The sequence below is a fragment of the Kogia breviceps genome, chromosome 1 (assembly GCF_026419965.1).
Source record: "Kogia breviceps isolate mKogBre1 chromosome 1, mKogBre1 haplotype 1, whole genome shotgun sequence".
Classification (NCBI taxonomy): Eukaryota; Metazoa; Chordata; class Mammalia; order Artiodactyla; family Physeteridae; genus Kogia; species Kogia breviceps.
In genome coordinates this window covers 31777635-31794110 of record NC_081310.1, presented here as the reverse complement: position 1 = coordinate 31794110, position 16476 = coordinate 31777635, and the positions used below count along the sequence as shown (strand labels likewise).

General features: G+C 51.9%; 1 protein-coding gene across 2 annotated transcripts; it reads right to left on the bottom strand.

The window, feature by feature from the left end:
• Positions 1-3238: 3238 nt before the first annotated feature.
• BATF3 (basic leucine zipper ATF-like transcription factor 3) lies at positions 3239-15430 on the bottom strand. Of its 2 annotated transcripts, none has more exons than XM_067032095.1 (3): positions 15158-15430; positions 11617-11721; positions 3239-3725 (listed from the first exon to the last, which is right to left on the bottom strand). In XM_067032095.1, the coding sequence occupies exons 1-3, from the start codon at positions 15398-15400 to the stop codon at positions 3540-3542; spliced, it is 534 nt and encodes a 177-aa protein (XP_066888196.1). In that variant the 5' UTR covers positions 15401-15430; the 3' UTR covers positions 3239-3539. The 2 variants fall into 2 exon arrangements, with proteins under 2 accessions (XP_066888196.1, XP_066888714.1); XM_067032613.1 differs by lacking the exon at positions 15158-15430 and adding an exon at positions 14755-14913.
• Between the last annotated feature and the right edge of the window lie 1046 nt (positions 15431-16476).

Genomic DNA, 16476 nt, shown 5'->3' with positions numbered 1-16476 from the left:
AACAGCCACTCTCAGATTTAATTCAGATACCCAGCGCAATGTCTGGCACACAGCAGCAGCGTAAATACAACCAGTCAAATCTAGTCTCCAGAACTGGTCTACCTCCTTTGTACCTCCAGGAACAAAATCATCATTTCTCCGACTTATACGGAATTTCTACTTTTTCAGAGTAGCAGTTGGAGAGCTGAGACAGCCCTCAATGTTACTGGGATCTGGATAAAGATGTTTTTAGCAACAAGTTTCATGAACATTTGGTTTTCAGAGCTCTGGTCACCTCTCCAGTTATCTTGGAGGGGACTTGTCCTCATCACCATGACTCACTACCCTGGACTACCCTAGTTTTGGTTCCCTAACCCCAAATTTACTGTTGACATCAAAAATGGGGGGCTAACCCTCCCTAAATGTGAGCTCAACCTCAGTGAACACACAGCTTAGGGAGGAAGCCCCTGTGTCCAGCAGACACTTTGAATAAATTTCTTGATAGCGGATAAAGCAGCTGGCACACTGGAGCCAAGTGGCTGGGTCAGGGGATATCTAGGAGACACAACTGAAGGATTTGGAGGAATCAAATATGATGAGTTGGTTTCTGAGCAGATGGATGATGGAGCCCTTTATTAAACAGGGAAAAAACAAGATTGAGAAGCAGGTTTGAAGGGAAGATGATGAGGTCACAAGTATGGTTGTGGTTTTTTTTTTTTGGCGGTACGCGGGCCTCTCACCGTTGTGGCCTCTCCCGTCGCGGAGCACAGGCTCCGGACGCGCAGGCTCTGCGGCCATGGCTCACGGGCCCAGTCGCTTCCGCGGCACGTGGGATCTTCCCGGACCGGGGCACGAACCCACGTCCCCTGCATCGGCAGGCGGACTCTCAACCGCTGCGCCACCAGGGAAGCCCACGAGTATGGTTTTGAACTTGTTGGGTGAGAAACGCTCGTGAGACGGCCTTTCAGAGACACGTGATGGGCAGCTGAATACACAAGTGCGCCCTCTGAAGGGAGAGAGGGGCCCTGCGTACCGATGTGGGAGTTGACTGAGGCCCCAAGAAGAGGAGCCCCTTAATACTGAGAAGCAGGTAGAGAGGGTAGAAGCAACACCAAAGCCAGTGTCACAGGCTGTTAGGAAGTAAAGGAAGATAAAGTCTGAGACATGCCCATTAGATTTAGCAAAACAGCGCCTCCTGGGGACCTCCAAGGGGGCAGTTTCAGTGAGGTGGCGGGAGCAAAAGCTAGGCTGTCTTATGGCAGAGGCTGACAGATGTTCACCTAAGCTCCCTCCTCCAGCTCCTGGGCACGGGGCTGAGTTTCATTTCCCAGCCTCCCTTGTGTCTGGGTGAGGCCATGCGTTTGAGGTCTGGCACAAGGACTGTGAGTAGGAAAGGATGCACTCTCACCTCCAGGATACAGCCCTGCCCCACCATCCTCCATGGACCCTTCCTCCAAGTCTCCCAGTCAGGGTAGAGGATCTAGGGGGGGACTCCAAGGCCTCGGGGGCCCAGAGCAGCTACATGGAAGGAAACTGGTCCCTGGGTTGTTACGTGGCGCCAGGGGGCTCTGGCCAGTGGGGCTGGTGGGCACGGACTCCCTGGGGTCAGCAGCAGAGTGGGTGAACCACCAGCCGGACAGCAGTGACCATAGGGGTCGGAGCAGATCAGCAGTCAGACAGCGAGAGGGGTCTGCAAGCCAGAGCCTGGAAATACTGCGGGGCCAGGTGAGCCCCAGCCAGAGTGTAAAATGCTCCCTTCTGGAAAGCGCTGGAGTTGAAAGACAGCAGCAGCAAAACGCCTGCTGGTACAAGACGCATATTTCACGTGTCCATGCTCTCCCCAGCTACATAGGCCCCTGGGGCCCTGGCTCTGAGTCCATCCTTCACACATGGGCCACTCGCCCGGACTGTGAGGCCCTGGCAGCCTGGTGAGGTGCGGACAGAAGGTCACACCACGTTTAGCCACCAGCTGAGCAGGATCCTGGCACAGCGGCAGCCTGACGCTATCAACTACAGTGGGACGGTCAGCAGTGAGATCCCCTGGGGTCTGCTTCTAACTCACAGGTGGCCGGGAGCAATCCCCTCCCCCTTGCCACACGCCTCAACTAGAAAGTGAAGGGATGAGGCTGGATGATTTGAAAGTCTCTTGGGCTGGGAATTCCCTGGGAGTCCAGTGGTTAGGACTCCACGCTTTCATTGCCAAAGGCCTGGGTTCAATCCCTGGTTGGAGAACTAAGATGCCACAAGCCGCGTGGTTAGATAATTCCACCATCCCCCTGAAAGACCTGTATTCAGGAAGCTCTGGCCTGGTCCTGCCAGGAGGCACAGGCCCTGTCTAACAGCAGCCTTCCAGCACCTCTGACCAGGGAAATCTTGCCACCACCAGCCTGCGTGAGTTAGAAGACACCAGGCCAGCCTCCAGTAAGCAGGGGAAGAAAGAGAGAAAAGTGGCAAAAAAGAGGAGGCTGGTGGGGATGAGCCAGTATGAATCCTGGCATGAGGTCAGCAAGTTCTTCACCCCTGGGAAGAGCTGCTTTCTATTTCTTTTCTCTTTTTTTTTTAACCATTTACATTTACAACAGAGCGCTTTCCCTGCTGTTCCCATTTCTTGTTCTCTTTATGATAGGCTGGCTCCACTTTCCACAACTCCCTTGTTCCAGGAAGAAAGAGAATTGGGAGGGGATGGGGTGTGTTCTCCCACTTTGCTTTTCTTGCTGGGGCCACTTTCAACTTGGCCTGGTTCTGATTTTCCTGAAAGAAGAGAGTCGGATGGGACCTTTAAAAGGAAATAGCTCTCCTCTCCTCATCTACCCCAATATTTGCTTGTTTAAATAGGGGACAGATCTCCTCCATTCGAGTGTGATTCAGACTTCTATAAAGTACATTTGTCCCCTGACCCTATGACTACTAATGGAATGGGAGGTGACCCAGGAATACACAGAGCACATGGGAAAACCATCCTGGAGTAGAAAATCTTCCAGGACGGTCCAGCCTGGGTTGGGAAAGTTGACCAGGATGGAGGGTCACGCAGCGCATCAGCACTCCCCTGCATGACCCAGCTGGGGTGGCAGGGGAGTCCCACCCCAAAGGTGCCTCCTCATCTAGCATGGATGTGACCACGGGGGAGAGGACCAGGAGGAGAAGCAAGACCCAGGAGCTGCAAAACCAACTGAGGAGACAGGAGATGACCTCTTCGGGGAGAGGAAAGGTATCGTGTCTCTAAATTCTAAGAACTTGGCGAAAGGAGAGAAGATACCACCTTTATTCTCCGTATGCTAGAGGAAATGATTCTGCACAATAACAGAACCTACTAGCTGCCAAAGTGGATGCGCAGTGACTCCGGAGGATGGCCTCCCCCACCTGGATCCACTAAAGGCTCTGAGTCAGGGGCCTGTGAGAGCATGATGCTGAGCCTGGGCTGCTGGGGACGCAGCCCGGAGCTCCTAAGAGCTGACCCGGCCACAGGACCCCCCCGGTACATGGATGCAGAGGGAAGCCTCTTCCCAGGTGTGAAAAAGACCAATGCTCCTTGCTGGGCAGAGGAGGACCGTCTTTGGGCTTCACCGGGGCAGGCAGCCAGCCACGGGGTCCAGCCGCGGCACTGGCACAAAGTTCACGGGGCAGAGCAGCAGCGGGCACGTCTTCTCGTGCTCCTTCAGCACCTCGCTCAAGTGCTTCAGCTCCTCCGTCAGCTTCCCGATCTCTCTCCGCAGCACTGTGTTTTCTTGCTCCAGGCACTCATACTCCTGGGAAGACAGAAATCCGTCTTCAGCATCGGTTCCGAAACCACGTGCCCTTCCTCTGTCCTCCGGGCAGACCTAACCCCCCGGCCACGATGCTCACCTCCTTCCCTGAAATCTTTCTCTTTAACCGTGGCCGCCTCCACCACTCAGATTGGTTTGTTCGTTTGCTTCACGTCTCTCCCCTCCCACCAGGATGAGGGCCGGGCTTTGGTTTTTGAATCATCTTTATGATCTTATTTATAACTGACATAAAATAAAATGCACCTAATTTTAAGTGTATAATTTGATGAGTTTTCACAAATGTAAACAACTCTGTTGACCAAGACGCAGAACATTGCCATCACTCTGAAAAGTTCCCTGATCTCGTTCTGCAGTCAGTGGCCCTCTCCCCACAGCCGCTGATCTGCTTTCTGATGGTTTCTGCTGGGTTCACTGTTACAGCCCCAGCACCTGGAACAGTGCCTGGAACATAACAAAAGTGTGTCGAATGCTGAGTAAATGAATGAAAACACCCCTTGCCTTGGCTTTGCTCCAACACTCACCTGTTAAGCTTCCACTAGATCGGAGTTTACAGAGGCTTAGAACTGCGGGAGATCAGAGAGCCCTTAGCCCAAACCACACAGTGCAGAAACCTTCCCTATGTAATTCTAGCTCCGACATCCAACTTGTGCTGGACACTCTCTCCTTCAAAGGACGGTTCCTGCTATTTCTGAGCTGCTCTATTAGAAAGCTCCTCTTTGTACTATCCAAAATCATTTCTCTCCTTTAAACCCACCCACTGGGCTTGGTTCCACCTATGGAACCACATAGAGTATATGCGATACTTTTTCAACATCACAGTTCTTGAAATGTTAGGAGACGGCCCCATACCACTTCCCCTTAGGTATTCTCTGAGCCCAACTGCTGCAGGTCCTCTGATTTCCTTGGGTTTCAGGACTTCCGGTTTCTCCACCCTTCGGGAGGCCATTCCCAACACACGTTCCAATTTGCCAGGAGCTCTGAGAAAATGTTCCCAAAACACAATGCACGATTCTGGGGATGGTCCCGCCATTCAGAAGGCAATTGCGTGAGGTAGTCTGCTCTGGGTGGGACCCAAGTGCGCAGCCGCCTAGCTCTGGGGATTCTCTCTGAGAATGCAGAGAAGTGCAAGCTTTGTCTGCATCGGCCGCTTCTCTGTTCATACTTGAACTACAACTGATATTTTGGCCTAAGGGTGGGCTTTACATCCACTTCTACTGAATTTCGCCATTTGCTTGGTCATCTGCTAGCCTAGCAAAATCTTTTTGAATATTGAGTGTGTCGGCTCCTGGGTTAGTGACACCACACAGCTCTAAGCTGTCCGCTAACTCGATGAAGTAGGTCTTCCTTTTCTTCACCCAACTCATTAATAAGTCCTACAATACTCGGCCACTTGCAGAGCCCCACGGCATACCAATAGAGACCTTCTTAAGGCTGACGACCTTATTTGCATCTTGTTGAAATGTTGTTTTCAATCATCTCTACGTTGATTCATATGGGTAGACTTTGTTGAACCATGCATGCCATGCATTTCCTGAGCCGGGAGGCCAACCTTATTATCTTACCAGTAACTTTTAAGAAATATTACTAAAAAAGTCTGATCTTCTTACAGGCCATGAAGATACATGCAAATTCTCAGCTCTGCCTCTTTGCTAAAGCTGTTCTCCTCAACTGGGCTGCCTTCCTGCTTTTGTGTGGCAGGTCAAGCCCACCACCTCCAGGAAGGCTTCCCAGATCATAGCACCTAATGGAGCCACATTTCTCGTTACGTGTTCTATTCAGTCTTGTATCATAGTCAATCTCATTTATATTAAATAAGGTCTCTCCCCAAAGATCAGAAATGTATAGCAACTAGGGGCCTCTGCTACCTTCTCCTGTACCCCTGCCCAACAGGCCCCAGTGCCAACATCTACGAGCTCAGTGACTCCACAACCCTCGCCCTTGGTCTCCTTCTCTTCCCCCCCCCTCCTTCCCTCCCTCCCACTCTAGGCACTTTCCTCCGTCTCAGAACAAGGGCTCCAGAGAGGTTGCACATAGAGGCCATCGGAGCTATCTCTCTGCCTCCTGTCTTTCCCAGGCAGGCTCTCAGGGTCACCCAGAATACTCTGCACGGCAGCGGGCCTCGCCCACCCCGCCACAGGCTGAGCTGGGCCACTTTGGCCCCCTAGTACCCTGGCTGCATTACACCTTCAGCTCTCCTCCAGGCCTACCACCCCCAATGCCCCAGGCTCTCCTCTGGCCTCTGACAGCTCTAGTCCAGGAGTCAGAATTCAGTCTCCCAGTGCAGCAAGAGGCCCTCTGTGGGCAGGAAGGGTCTGGCTGGAAGGAGGGGATGGGGACCTAGGCATCGTGGGGAGCGCTGCCTGTAGCAAAGGGTTGAGAGAGGCCACAGCTCTGGGTAGTTGGCACACGCGCGTGTGCGCACACACACACACACACACACACACACTCTCTCCACCCTGCGACTAGAAATTCTCTTCACCTCCAGGTAAAATGAAGAATACATTTGAATGGTTCCGATGAGCTAAGATTTTAACTAGATTCCAAAGAACAGAATTCTTCCTGTAGCAGAATATTCCACATGGGATTTAAGTTTTACTCTTAAATCTGCGGAGGGGCTTTTACTGAGCTGAGGGAATAAAAAGAGAAGCCAAATCTTCTTCAAGCGAGACCAGTTCCACAAAAATAAAAGAGGGAGCTGAGAGGGGAGGAAGAGGAGGTAAGAACACCGAGTGGGTACAAAGGGGAATGAGTAAGACCCACTTCAACCTGAGGAGAGATAACCTGGACTTAACATAGGTGATAGGGCAATGATTCTCAACTGGGCCAATTCTGGCAGTCCCCGGGGAACATCTGGAGCAGCTGGAGGCAGTTTGGGTTGTCACAGCTGGGAAGGGGGTGCTACTGCCTCTAGTGGGTTGAGGCCACGGATGCTGCTCAACGTCCTATGGCGCACAGGGCACCCCCCACCCCAACGAGGAAATAGCTGACCCCAAATGTCAATAGTGCTGAGGTTGAGAAACCCTGGTCTGAGCTTCTAAAGAGAGGTTGATTGAGGGATGAGGTGCCGTCTTGGGGGTGATTCAGGGTCTAGGATGCCTTTGAGGCAAAGACTGGTAAAGAAGCTAATGTGGGTACCAGGGACCAGAGATTATAACTAAGGTGGGAAGGAAATGAGGGGAAGGAAAAGGCCATCAGGAGGACACAGACCCCATTTCCCAAGCGAGACAACTGAAACTCAGAGGTACGGTGACTCTTCTGAGGTCATGCAGACTTGGGGCCTGATCCCTGACTTCAAGGTCAACTGCAGCTCTCAGGCAATGACAGCGATTCTGCTTTCGCTGGGCAGTGTCTGGGCCCAAATTTCCCCCCATGGTGGTTACCAGCAGTAAAGGGCTACGAGAGCTCAGGATTTTACCATAAGTCTATTCTCAAGTCTTAAGCTCATATACTTCCCAGCAGAAAAATTGTGTCACCAGCAAGGGCTGTACAAATTAGTGTCATCATCAGTTTCTAAACCCAGTGAGGACTGACATGAAGGATTCTCTTCGAGTACGCAATATCTGAAAACACCAGGGCAACACGTACCACAACCATGTTACCCAAGAAAGTTATCAGTTTGTGACATCTGGGGCTCCTGAGGATGGCATCGCTGCCTTCCTTTTCTGACTCAAAGTTCTTTCTCAGTCTTACACCTTTGGGTGCCTCGCTTGAACCAGTGTGACCCACTTCTGAGACACTTTCAACTGGGCTTAGAGACGTAGACTCTTTTCTTGAGTTCCCATTTGTGAATCTGGACCCAGACCATGTGCCTAATATTCAGAGATGAATACGGGTCAAAGTCTCCATGAGAAGGGTAAGTGACTTGAAGGGAAGACTCGAAAGCCACAGTGAACAGCGAGGTGCACAGATACACACTAGGAACTGCCTCTCATCACTGTGGGGCGACTTTTGGCAGCCACCACCCTGAGGGGGAAACTCAGACATCTCTGAAGAGTGACACCCCCCCCCAGTCTCTCTCTGGCTTGGCCTGCTCAGGTTGTCCTCCCGCCCTGCCCTCCAAGGGGGTTCTGCCCTGATGGATAGTCCCCTGGCTTTGGAGATGGAGAGCTGGGGAAGGAAGAAGGCAGCGGAGAGACTTGTAACAGCTGGGACTGGAGGAGGTTTTTCTGGATGTTGGAGGTGAGAGAGGCTCAAGAACTGAGTGGGCAGGAGAGGAAGGTGGGAATTTTAAACACGTCTTGCTCTAAATATTCCCCTTCATGGTGTTCAGGAAAGGCAAATAAAGAGCTCAAGTTACTTGGAGATATTTAGCAATGCTAGCCCACAGTATAGGATAGAGGAATTTATGGGATAAGGGCTTTACTCAAAGCCCTTTTTTTAAAAACATCTTTATTGGAGTATAATTGCTTTACAATGGCGTGTTAGTTTCTGCTGTATAACAAAGTAAATCAGCTATATGTATACATATATCCCCATATCTCTTCCCTCTTGTGTCTCCCTCCCACCCTCCCTAACCCACCCCTCTAGGTGGTCACAAAGCACCGAGCTGATCTCCCTGCACTGTGCAGCTGTTTCCCACTAGCTATCTATTTTACATTTACTCAAAGCCCTTATGATGGGCTCAGCTCCCCAGGGAGTAGTGGGCAGTCGTGGCTATCAGGTGGCAGTTTTTTGTGCCCTTCGGTGTCTCCCAATGAGCTGGCCTCATTCCAAGTCTGAGGAGAAGGTTTCCATGCACTGTGTCTGGCTCTTACTTTTCCCAACCTAGATGTGTCCTGGGAGCCCCAGGGAGCCTGAGGGGCTTTCAGCTGTGACCCAAAGCAGTATGCTAAGTCCTCTGCCTGCAGCTCACTGGAGCCCAGTAAAATTATTCATCACCAAATTTTTTAACCAGACATCCCACTCTCAATATGTAGATGTTTTTCAAAATTTAAAAACTAGTCACCAAAGTGACTACTGACACCAGTGACCAATGACACTTGTGTGTAGCTAGTGACGGTAAAGGGTGGACTTCCGCTTTGGGGCCTGTGTATGGATGGAACCACTGTCCTGGCCTCCTTGATACTGTGTTTCCCAACAAAACTGGCCTTGCTGAGATGATCTGCCAGTGGTGCATGATCCTAATACATTCTCGTAGCTCCACAGAGAAAGAGGAGAAGAGCGTGTTCTTCTGTGGAGGGACTGGGTTTCAGATCAGTCGGCCCCCTTCTGGAAAGGGCAACTGGCACAGTTATGTTTATGGACAGCAGAACAAGATAAGAATCCTATGAAGGGCCCTCCACCCACCGTTCTAAGAGGGATTAGGCAGGAGTAAATGCAGCAAATCACCCCTAAACTTCCCGGACATCTAGTTCATTTCGTTATCAAATCCAACAGTGACAGAAATTGAGAGAGACCCATCTTTTTTTGACACTGTAGTAAAGTATTTATGTTTGTGGTAGGCAGAATAATGCCAACCCCCATGATGTTTACATCCAATCTCTGGAACCTGTGAATATGTTACCTTACATGACAAAAGGGACTTTGCAGATGTGACTAAGTTGAATATCTTAAAAGAGGGAGATTATCCCAGATTATGCAGGCGAGCCCAATGTAATCATGAGAGTATTAGGGAAAGAGGAAGCAGAGAAGGAGATGTAACAACAGAAACGGTGTCAGAGTGATGCAGGATGAGAAAGACTCAACTGGCCAGTGCTGACTTTGAAAATGGAAGGGGACCAACAAGCCAAGGAATACAGAAGCCTCTAGAAGCTGGAAAAGGCAAGAAACGGATTCCTCTGCAGAGCCTCCAGAAGGAATGCAGCCCTGTTGACACCTTGATTTTAGCCCAGTGAGACCCATTTCATACGCCTGACCTCCAAAACTGTGAGATAAAATAGATCTGTGTTGTTTTAAGTCACCAAATTTGTCATAATTTGTTACAGCAGCCATAGGAAATGAATATACTTTCCTTGAGACTCCTATGCCTCCCAAGGACAGGAATGAGATCTTAATCCTCTCCTTGTGACCCAGTGGCAATGCCTTGCCTGCAGTGGTTCTTGATAAATATTTGTTGAACGAATCTACTCGACCTTGCTCCATGAAAGATCTTGTCCAAGTCATTTAGTCACCTCCACACACATAATCACTTGGGATTTAAAACCAAGTGTTCTCTAGTTTGTTTTGATATTGATGCATCTGGCTCCAACTAGAAGTTCCTCGAGAGGAAGGGCCCTGCTGGCACATGTGTTCTGAATATAGGGCCTTGCACTGACAAGCCACAAGTCCCCTCTGGGGGTTATTTGGTAGCATGAAGCTAGAACCAGGCTTGCTTCAGGAGCAAGGAGGAGGGAAGAAAGGAGGCCAAGGGCATCCCAATTCCTCTGTGGAAATTTTACAGAACTCATCCCGGCTGGGATGGACCTTCCCTGACCCTCGTCTGAAGATCCTAGTCTCTTTCTACAGCCCAGACTTCCTACTTTCAAGAAAGAACGTAACATTTATAATTATGGCCCTCTGTGAATTTATATCAGTGGGTCACCTCTCCCTGGAGCCTGTGCATTCTAAATCTGTCCTCTGCTCAGTGTGAAGGGGTTTTTGGAGACTGTCATTTCCCCCTCATAACACCTCAGAGTCTCCTGTGCTATCAATGCCCCTCAGACTGGCCTTGCTGAGACAAACTATGGCCAGAAAATGTGGCAGGAGAGAGCTGAACTAAAACCCTTAATATTCATACCAACCCTGTGCAAAGACAAGAAGAGCATGGGAATGCCATCAATTCCTTGGACAGATCCTGGGATGCCTTCGACTTCAGTTCCCATGTCCTGACTGTGAGATTATGTGGGATTATGCACAAGGATAGAGGAAAATGGAAGAGTTTAGAATAAACCTCAGGTTCCTGATTTCGGTGATAAGACAGATGGTGAGTTAGCTCCATTAACTACAATTTGATGACAGTGAGAAGAGAAAGTCTCAGGGTGAACAGACATGCTATCATGGTCATGCTGCAGCTGAGGAGCCTGTGACGACCCATTTGGAGGCATCTAAGCAGACACTGGAGTTGTGGGGTGAGGGCCAGAGGTCTTGGAGTAATCAACGCCTACCTGAGAGTAAGTGATATTGGGAGCTGACGTTGGCAGAACAGATTAATAGATTAAATCTTCCAGGGTGAGAAGAAAAAAGGGCAGAGTCTGAAAGCCTGGTCAACACCAACATTTAAGAAAACAAACAGAGGTAGAAAAGTGAACAATGAAACTAAGAAAAAAGTGGTGAAGAGGGTCAGGAGAAATAGGAAATGTGGTCTTTTAGAAGCTAAAGACCTTGGAAGAAGGTTTCAAGAAGGCGAGGATCATTGGTGTCAGAGGAGCCAGCAAGGTGAAGGATGAGGGGACTAGAAAGGGGTCCCTGGACCGGGCACTGCCAGGGCACTAGTGGCCTCAGCGGAGCAGCTTCTGTAGGAAGTGTGCGTGTGTGTGTGTGTGTGTGTGTGTGTGTGTGTGTGTGTGTGTGTGTTGGGGGAGCAGAAACGATACCACAGAGGACTGGGGAATAAACAGGAACTGAGGACATGGAGACAGCAGGTCTCTTTTTAATAAGCAGGGAAATAAAAGAGGGAAAGAAAAGAAATGGGGCGCTAGCTTGAAATGGAATCAGGATCAAAAGGTGGGTTCTTTATTTTATAATAAAGGAAACTTGAGTGTGAGATGCAACCAGTGAGGGAGAAATGAAGACACCAGTGAGCGAAGACTCAGAACACTGGGCTGGAAGGACACAGCAGAATTAGACGTGCATATGGCCGAACTGGTGATGACCAGGGTGTGACCTTAGGTCCACGACAGTGGAGGATGACTCCTGTCATGGCCCTTGCATGGCTCTGCCCTAACCACACTCTCACCTCATGGAGTTTGTCAGCCTTCTGGGTCTGCTTCTTCCGGCTTCTCTGAGCAGCAACTCGGTTTTTTTCCCTCCTTCGGACCTTCCTGTCATCATCCTCAGGGCTCTGGGGGGTGGGGGGGAAGGTTTGGTCAGGTGTGATCCTGAGGCCCCTTGCCTCACCTTCCCTGCCCTCTCTCTTCACCCAGCATTGCTTATGGAGCATCACCATTTTCTTTGCAGCCGCAGCAGTGCTTGCTGCTACATCAGTGGGGTAACGGTGGCCCCGCGTCCAGGAGCACTCACCATGCGCTATGACTGTGCTAGCTCTTAACCCCTGTCGCCACCCTGAGAAATGTGTGGTGGGACCGCCATCTAAAAGATGAGGAATAAGAAACTCAGAGATGCTGAGGAACTTGCTCCAGGTATCACAGCTAGTAGCGGGGCGAATGGGAAGTGGAACTCAGGTCTGCTGGACTCCAAACCAACGTTCTCAAACCTCTCCCCTGCAGGGCATGTGCCTGGAAGAGGTGTGCTGTTGGTGCCCGTCTGAGGACGGGAAAGGCAGAAGGCGGCTGCTATCTGAGACTTACTGTGGGCCGGGGCTTCCGCCACCACACGCAAACAGGTACTTTTGATACTGTGTACAAATCACCATTACGCTGATAACTAACTAACTGCAACCATGTAACTCTCCCAACATACCAGGTGATCCTGAACGCCACAACAATAGGTTCCTCTGAACAATGTCTGACCGACGTTTTGTTTCACACACAGGTCAGGGCGAATGAGAAAGCAAATTTATGATGTGTCTTGAAAGCTCTTGGCTGTATATGAGATTTAACCAAACTTGGTCAAATCTTTCAGGAGTTATCCTGAAACAGGCAGGCAGAAAAATCCACCTACCATGGTAAAAACACTTCATCCAGTTACAGAAAACATGGAGAAGTGGGGCAGTATTTGCTTTCCAGAACCCTATGAGAAGACACCTGGAAAATCCTACCTTTAAAGAGTTTAAAGGCCAAGAGATTAGTGGGATACAAACACAGGAAAGCTACTCAATTATTACTATTAATGGAGAGCAAATATTGATAACATAAAATAATGGATGTTTTCAGTTATCATTTTATCTGGTCTAATATTCCACATAAGAAAAGACCCATATCACCTCCCCAAGTTACAGCAGGTAAAGAATTTTCAGCATATGCAAGAATATAAAGCTATGAAAGGACAAGAAGAAAGAACATAACAAATAGAAGTGGACTGGAGGCAGTGCTTAAGGGAACAGGCAAAAAATGTTAAAATGTAGTCTTTTAGAGGCAAAGAAGTCTTGGTAGATATAACCGGAACACAACGGCGAGTGCAGCAGACACAACTTTTAGCTTTAGAAATACACAGTTCCTGGTTTTGTCTCTTATTATCAATACGGTCTTGGGTAAATGACTTAAACTCTCTGATTTTTCCATTTTCTCATTTGTTGGGTGATTCATTCATTCTTTCAGTAAGTTTTTTTTTTTTTTTTAATGAGACTGATTTTATTTTATGGTCTATGGAATTGATGATATTATTTTATATTGCTTACATGGGGTTTTTGTGTGTGTGTGTGTGTGTGTGCTAGGCGGGCCTCTCACTGTTGTGGCCTCTCCGGTTGTGGAGCACAGGCTTTAGACGCACAGGCTCAGCGGCCATGGCTCACGGGCCCAGCCACTCTGCAGCATGTGGGATCTTCCCGGACCGGGGCACGAACCCGCGTCCCCTGCATCGGCAGGCGGATTCTCAACCACTGCGCCACCAGGGAAGCCCTTTCAGTAAGTATTAACTGAGTACCTGCCATGTGCCAGGCACTGTCCTGGGCACTAGAGACACATGCCCTCAACAAGTGGTCAATAATCTCTGCAATGATCATCCTAACAGCCCAATGCTTGGGGCTGCATAGGATAAAATGAGATTTTATCCCAAAGCTACCAGCGCATGGTATGCCCTCAATAATCTCTGTTAAGGCTGCTGCTATTTTTTATTGAGTCCCCAATAGTGCCTGTCACCAAATCATGCCTCTCTGTTCATCCTCAGAAATTCATAGGGCACATGAAGCAGTCTGCATTCTGCCCTGTAGGAGCAGACACTCCAAACTGGATTTATCACCTATCATATTGTCATACCTGACAACCAGCAGAAACATTTAATCCAGATGGAAAGAGGGGAGCACACTGTTGAGATATTCATATATTATTAACCTCATCTCAATTAGTTCTCATAAATATCATGAGAAGTTGATATTGTTATATTGATTTTACACGTGGGGAAATTGAGGCTCAGAGAGGTTGCGCAAATTGCCCAAGGCTACGCAGACAGCGTGTGGCAAAGCCCAGGCCTAAACTCAGATGTGTGGCTCTCTAGCGTCACCCGATGACATTCTGTGCCAGGCACCGAACTGAGAAGAAGGGCATAACCATGAAGAGACTCAGTCCTAAAGCAGCAGGGCGGGAAGTTCTCATACTGCAGTCCCTGTGGGCAACTTTGTGTCAATTTCCCCAGTACGCGGTTGTAAACGTGGCGGTGGACAGCGCACAGGACCGAGCGCCGGCCAAGGGCTTTCCACCCTCTCTGAGGGTGGTGGAGTCCGCCTACTTCTGGCCCCTACCTCGTACCGCTAGGCCATTCGGGAGGCAGCCGGTAGATGCTGGGAGTGCCTGGGCGCGAGTTTCCCCTTGTAGCGGAATTTCCTCTCTCCACACCTTGGCCCCCGCTCGGAGCGGCGGGGGAAGGACCGTTCCGGCGGTGGGGTGGCAGCCGGCGGCGGCGCATGAATGGCGACGCCCAAGGCAGTGGGGAACCCACGTGCGGGGGAGCGTGGCCAGTGCCCAGCCCTACCAGGCGACGGCGCCCTCTGGCCTCTCCCCCTCCCAGGCTCAGGAGCCCAGTCACCATCCCGGACGCCCCGAGCACCGAGCGTGCGCGGGGGCTGCAGGGCAGAGGCGCACGCCAGGGTCCCTGGCCCGCCCCCGCGGCCCCCACACCGCTCGCGTCTAGCTCCCGCAGCGCCCTCCCCCCTTGCACTCAGTGGTCACCACCCGGGAGCCCCAGCACCCACCTCCTCGCGCCCCCAGGCGCGCCCACCCCCGCATCTCCCGTGGTCCTCCCCGAGCCTCTAGTTCACTACCTGCGGCTGCGCCTGGTTCCCCGGCGCCGCGAAGCTCCTCTGCAGGACGCTGCCGGCGGCCAGGAGCCCTTGCGACATGCCGCGCGCTTCTCCGGCCCGGCCCGCCCCGCCGCGCAGCCTAGCGGAGGAGCGGCCGCCCGGCCCGGCTCGCCCTGCACGCAGGGAGCTGCCTACCGGCTCTCTCCCGCCACCGGCATCCCCGCGCCCCAGCACCTGCCGGCCGCCGCCTCTGCCGCGCCCCCTCGGGCTTCCCGCTTTCCCGGCTCCAGCGCCCGCTGCGCAACGCCCGGGTTTCCCCACCCCCCAGTCCGAGCCCGCCGTCCTTCCCGTCCCCAAGTCCGCCCCGCCCCCTCCTTCTCCCACCCCCGCCTCGTTTCCTCCTCTCCCCGCCCTCTCGCCGCACCTCGGGGTCCCAAATACCACCCCTGTCGCGGCTTTCCGCTGGGGCCTCACTCTTCGTGGAAGTCACGTGGTGACTCCGAAACCCGGGAGGGAGCGCGAAGCCCACCCTCAAGAAGCGAGGCTGGGCAGGTGGGGATCGAGGAGGTGCGGCGCAGCTTCTGGGGTCTTTCGGCCGCTCTCGGAGAACTCGGGTTGAGAAACACAAGTGGGTGGTTTGGGGTTGGTGTTCTTTTCCCGGTCCCATCACGGCATCTTCCTCCGCATCGGCCCCGCCTTCCCCCAGCGCAGGGGTCACAGTCTCGGGGGACTTTCTCCGCCTCGATCGGTCACGCGGGCGCCCCTCTCGCTCCTTCCGCCGCCCCCGGCTGCCCTGCCCGGGAGGCGCAGGCCCGGGGAGGGGACAGCGGCTTTACCGAGTCCCACTAAGCACCCTGAGAGCCACGGGGCACTCCAGGGCCTTTCTGAGGGGAGCACCTACTCCAGTCTTCGTGGGGCTGTGGGAGGGAGCCAGGCGGGGCGGCCCCGAGGGTGAATTCCCTCAGTGGAGGCTGGCGAGGAAGAGGTTGTCCTGGAGATTAACAGTGGCTGGGCTTCCCCGAGAGCCAAGCTGGCACGGTGGACGTCGCTGTTTAACAGGTTCGGGGATCTGGACTCTCCGTGCTAACGTTAAATGGACCAGATCCTTTTTCTTTCTCAAGATTAAAGTGGCAGATGCTCTGCCAACAGGTTAAGATGCGTGACTTCTTCATGCCAAACAGGACGAGATAGAGGTCCTGAGGCGCGTTCCCTCCACCTGCCTGCCAGTTAAAAGATGCAAAGTGAAGCGTTGTTGTACATGGTCCCAGCAGAGAAAAAACAAGTGGTTATGGGTTTGCGGTCTGCTTACTGTGAGCACCGGGAAGGAAAGATAACCGCGAACCTGGGTGGGTGGATGGGAACAAGAACCAGGAGGTCAGACGTGCCCAAGTGTAGTCGCTTAAGCTTTCAGGCTCCAGGCTCTTGGGCAGCAGTGGGGATGGGGGTGGGGGGGAGTGGGGGCGGGCACTTCTGACTCCCAGCCTAGTGCACGTGGCTCTCCGCCAGGATTAAGACCCTTGCAAAAGCTTTAAGATGCAGCCTGGCCGAGGGCAGGGAAGCAAGTGGAGAGTCTTCTCTGTGTGTGCAGGGGCTTCGACCAACTGAGAGGAGGGTAGAGGTGCATGGCGGCCGCGGTGGTGGGAGGATAGACGGCGGGCACAGCCCTTCACAGGGACAGTGCCGCACCCCACACCATTAAGGCTGCACAGCGGAGCCATCTCTACATCTACCTAGATTTCTCTT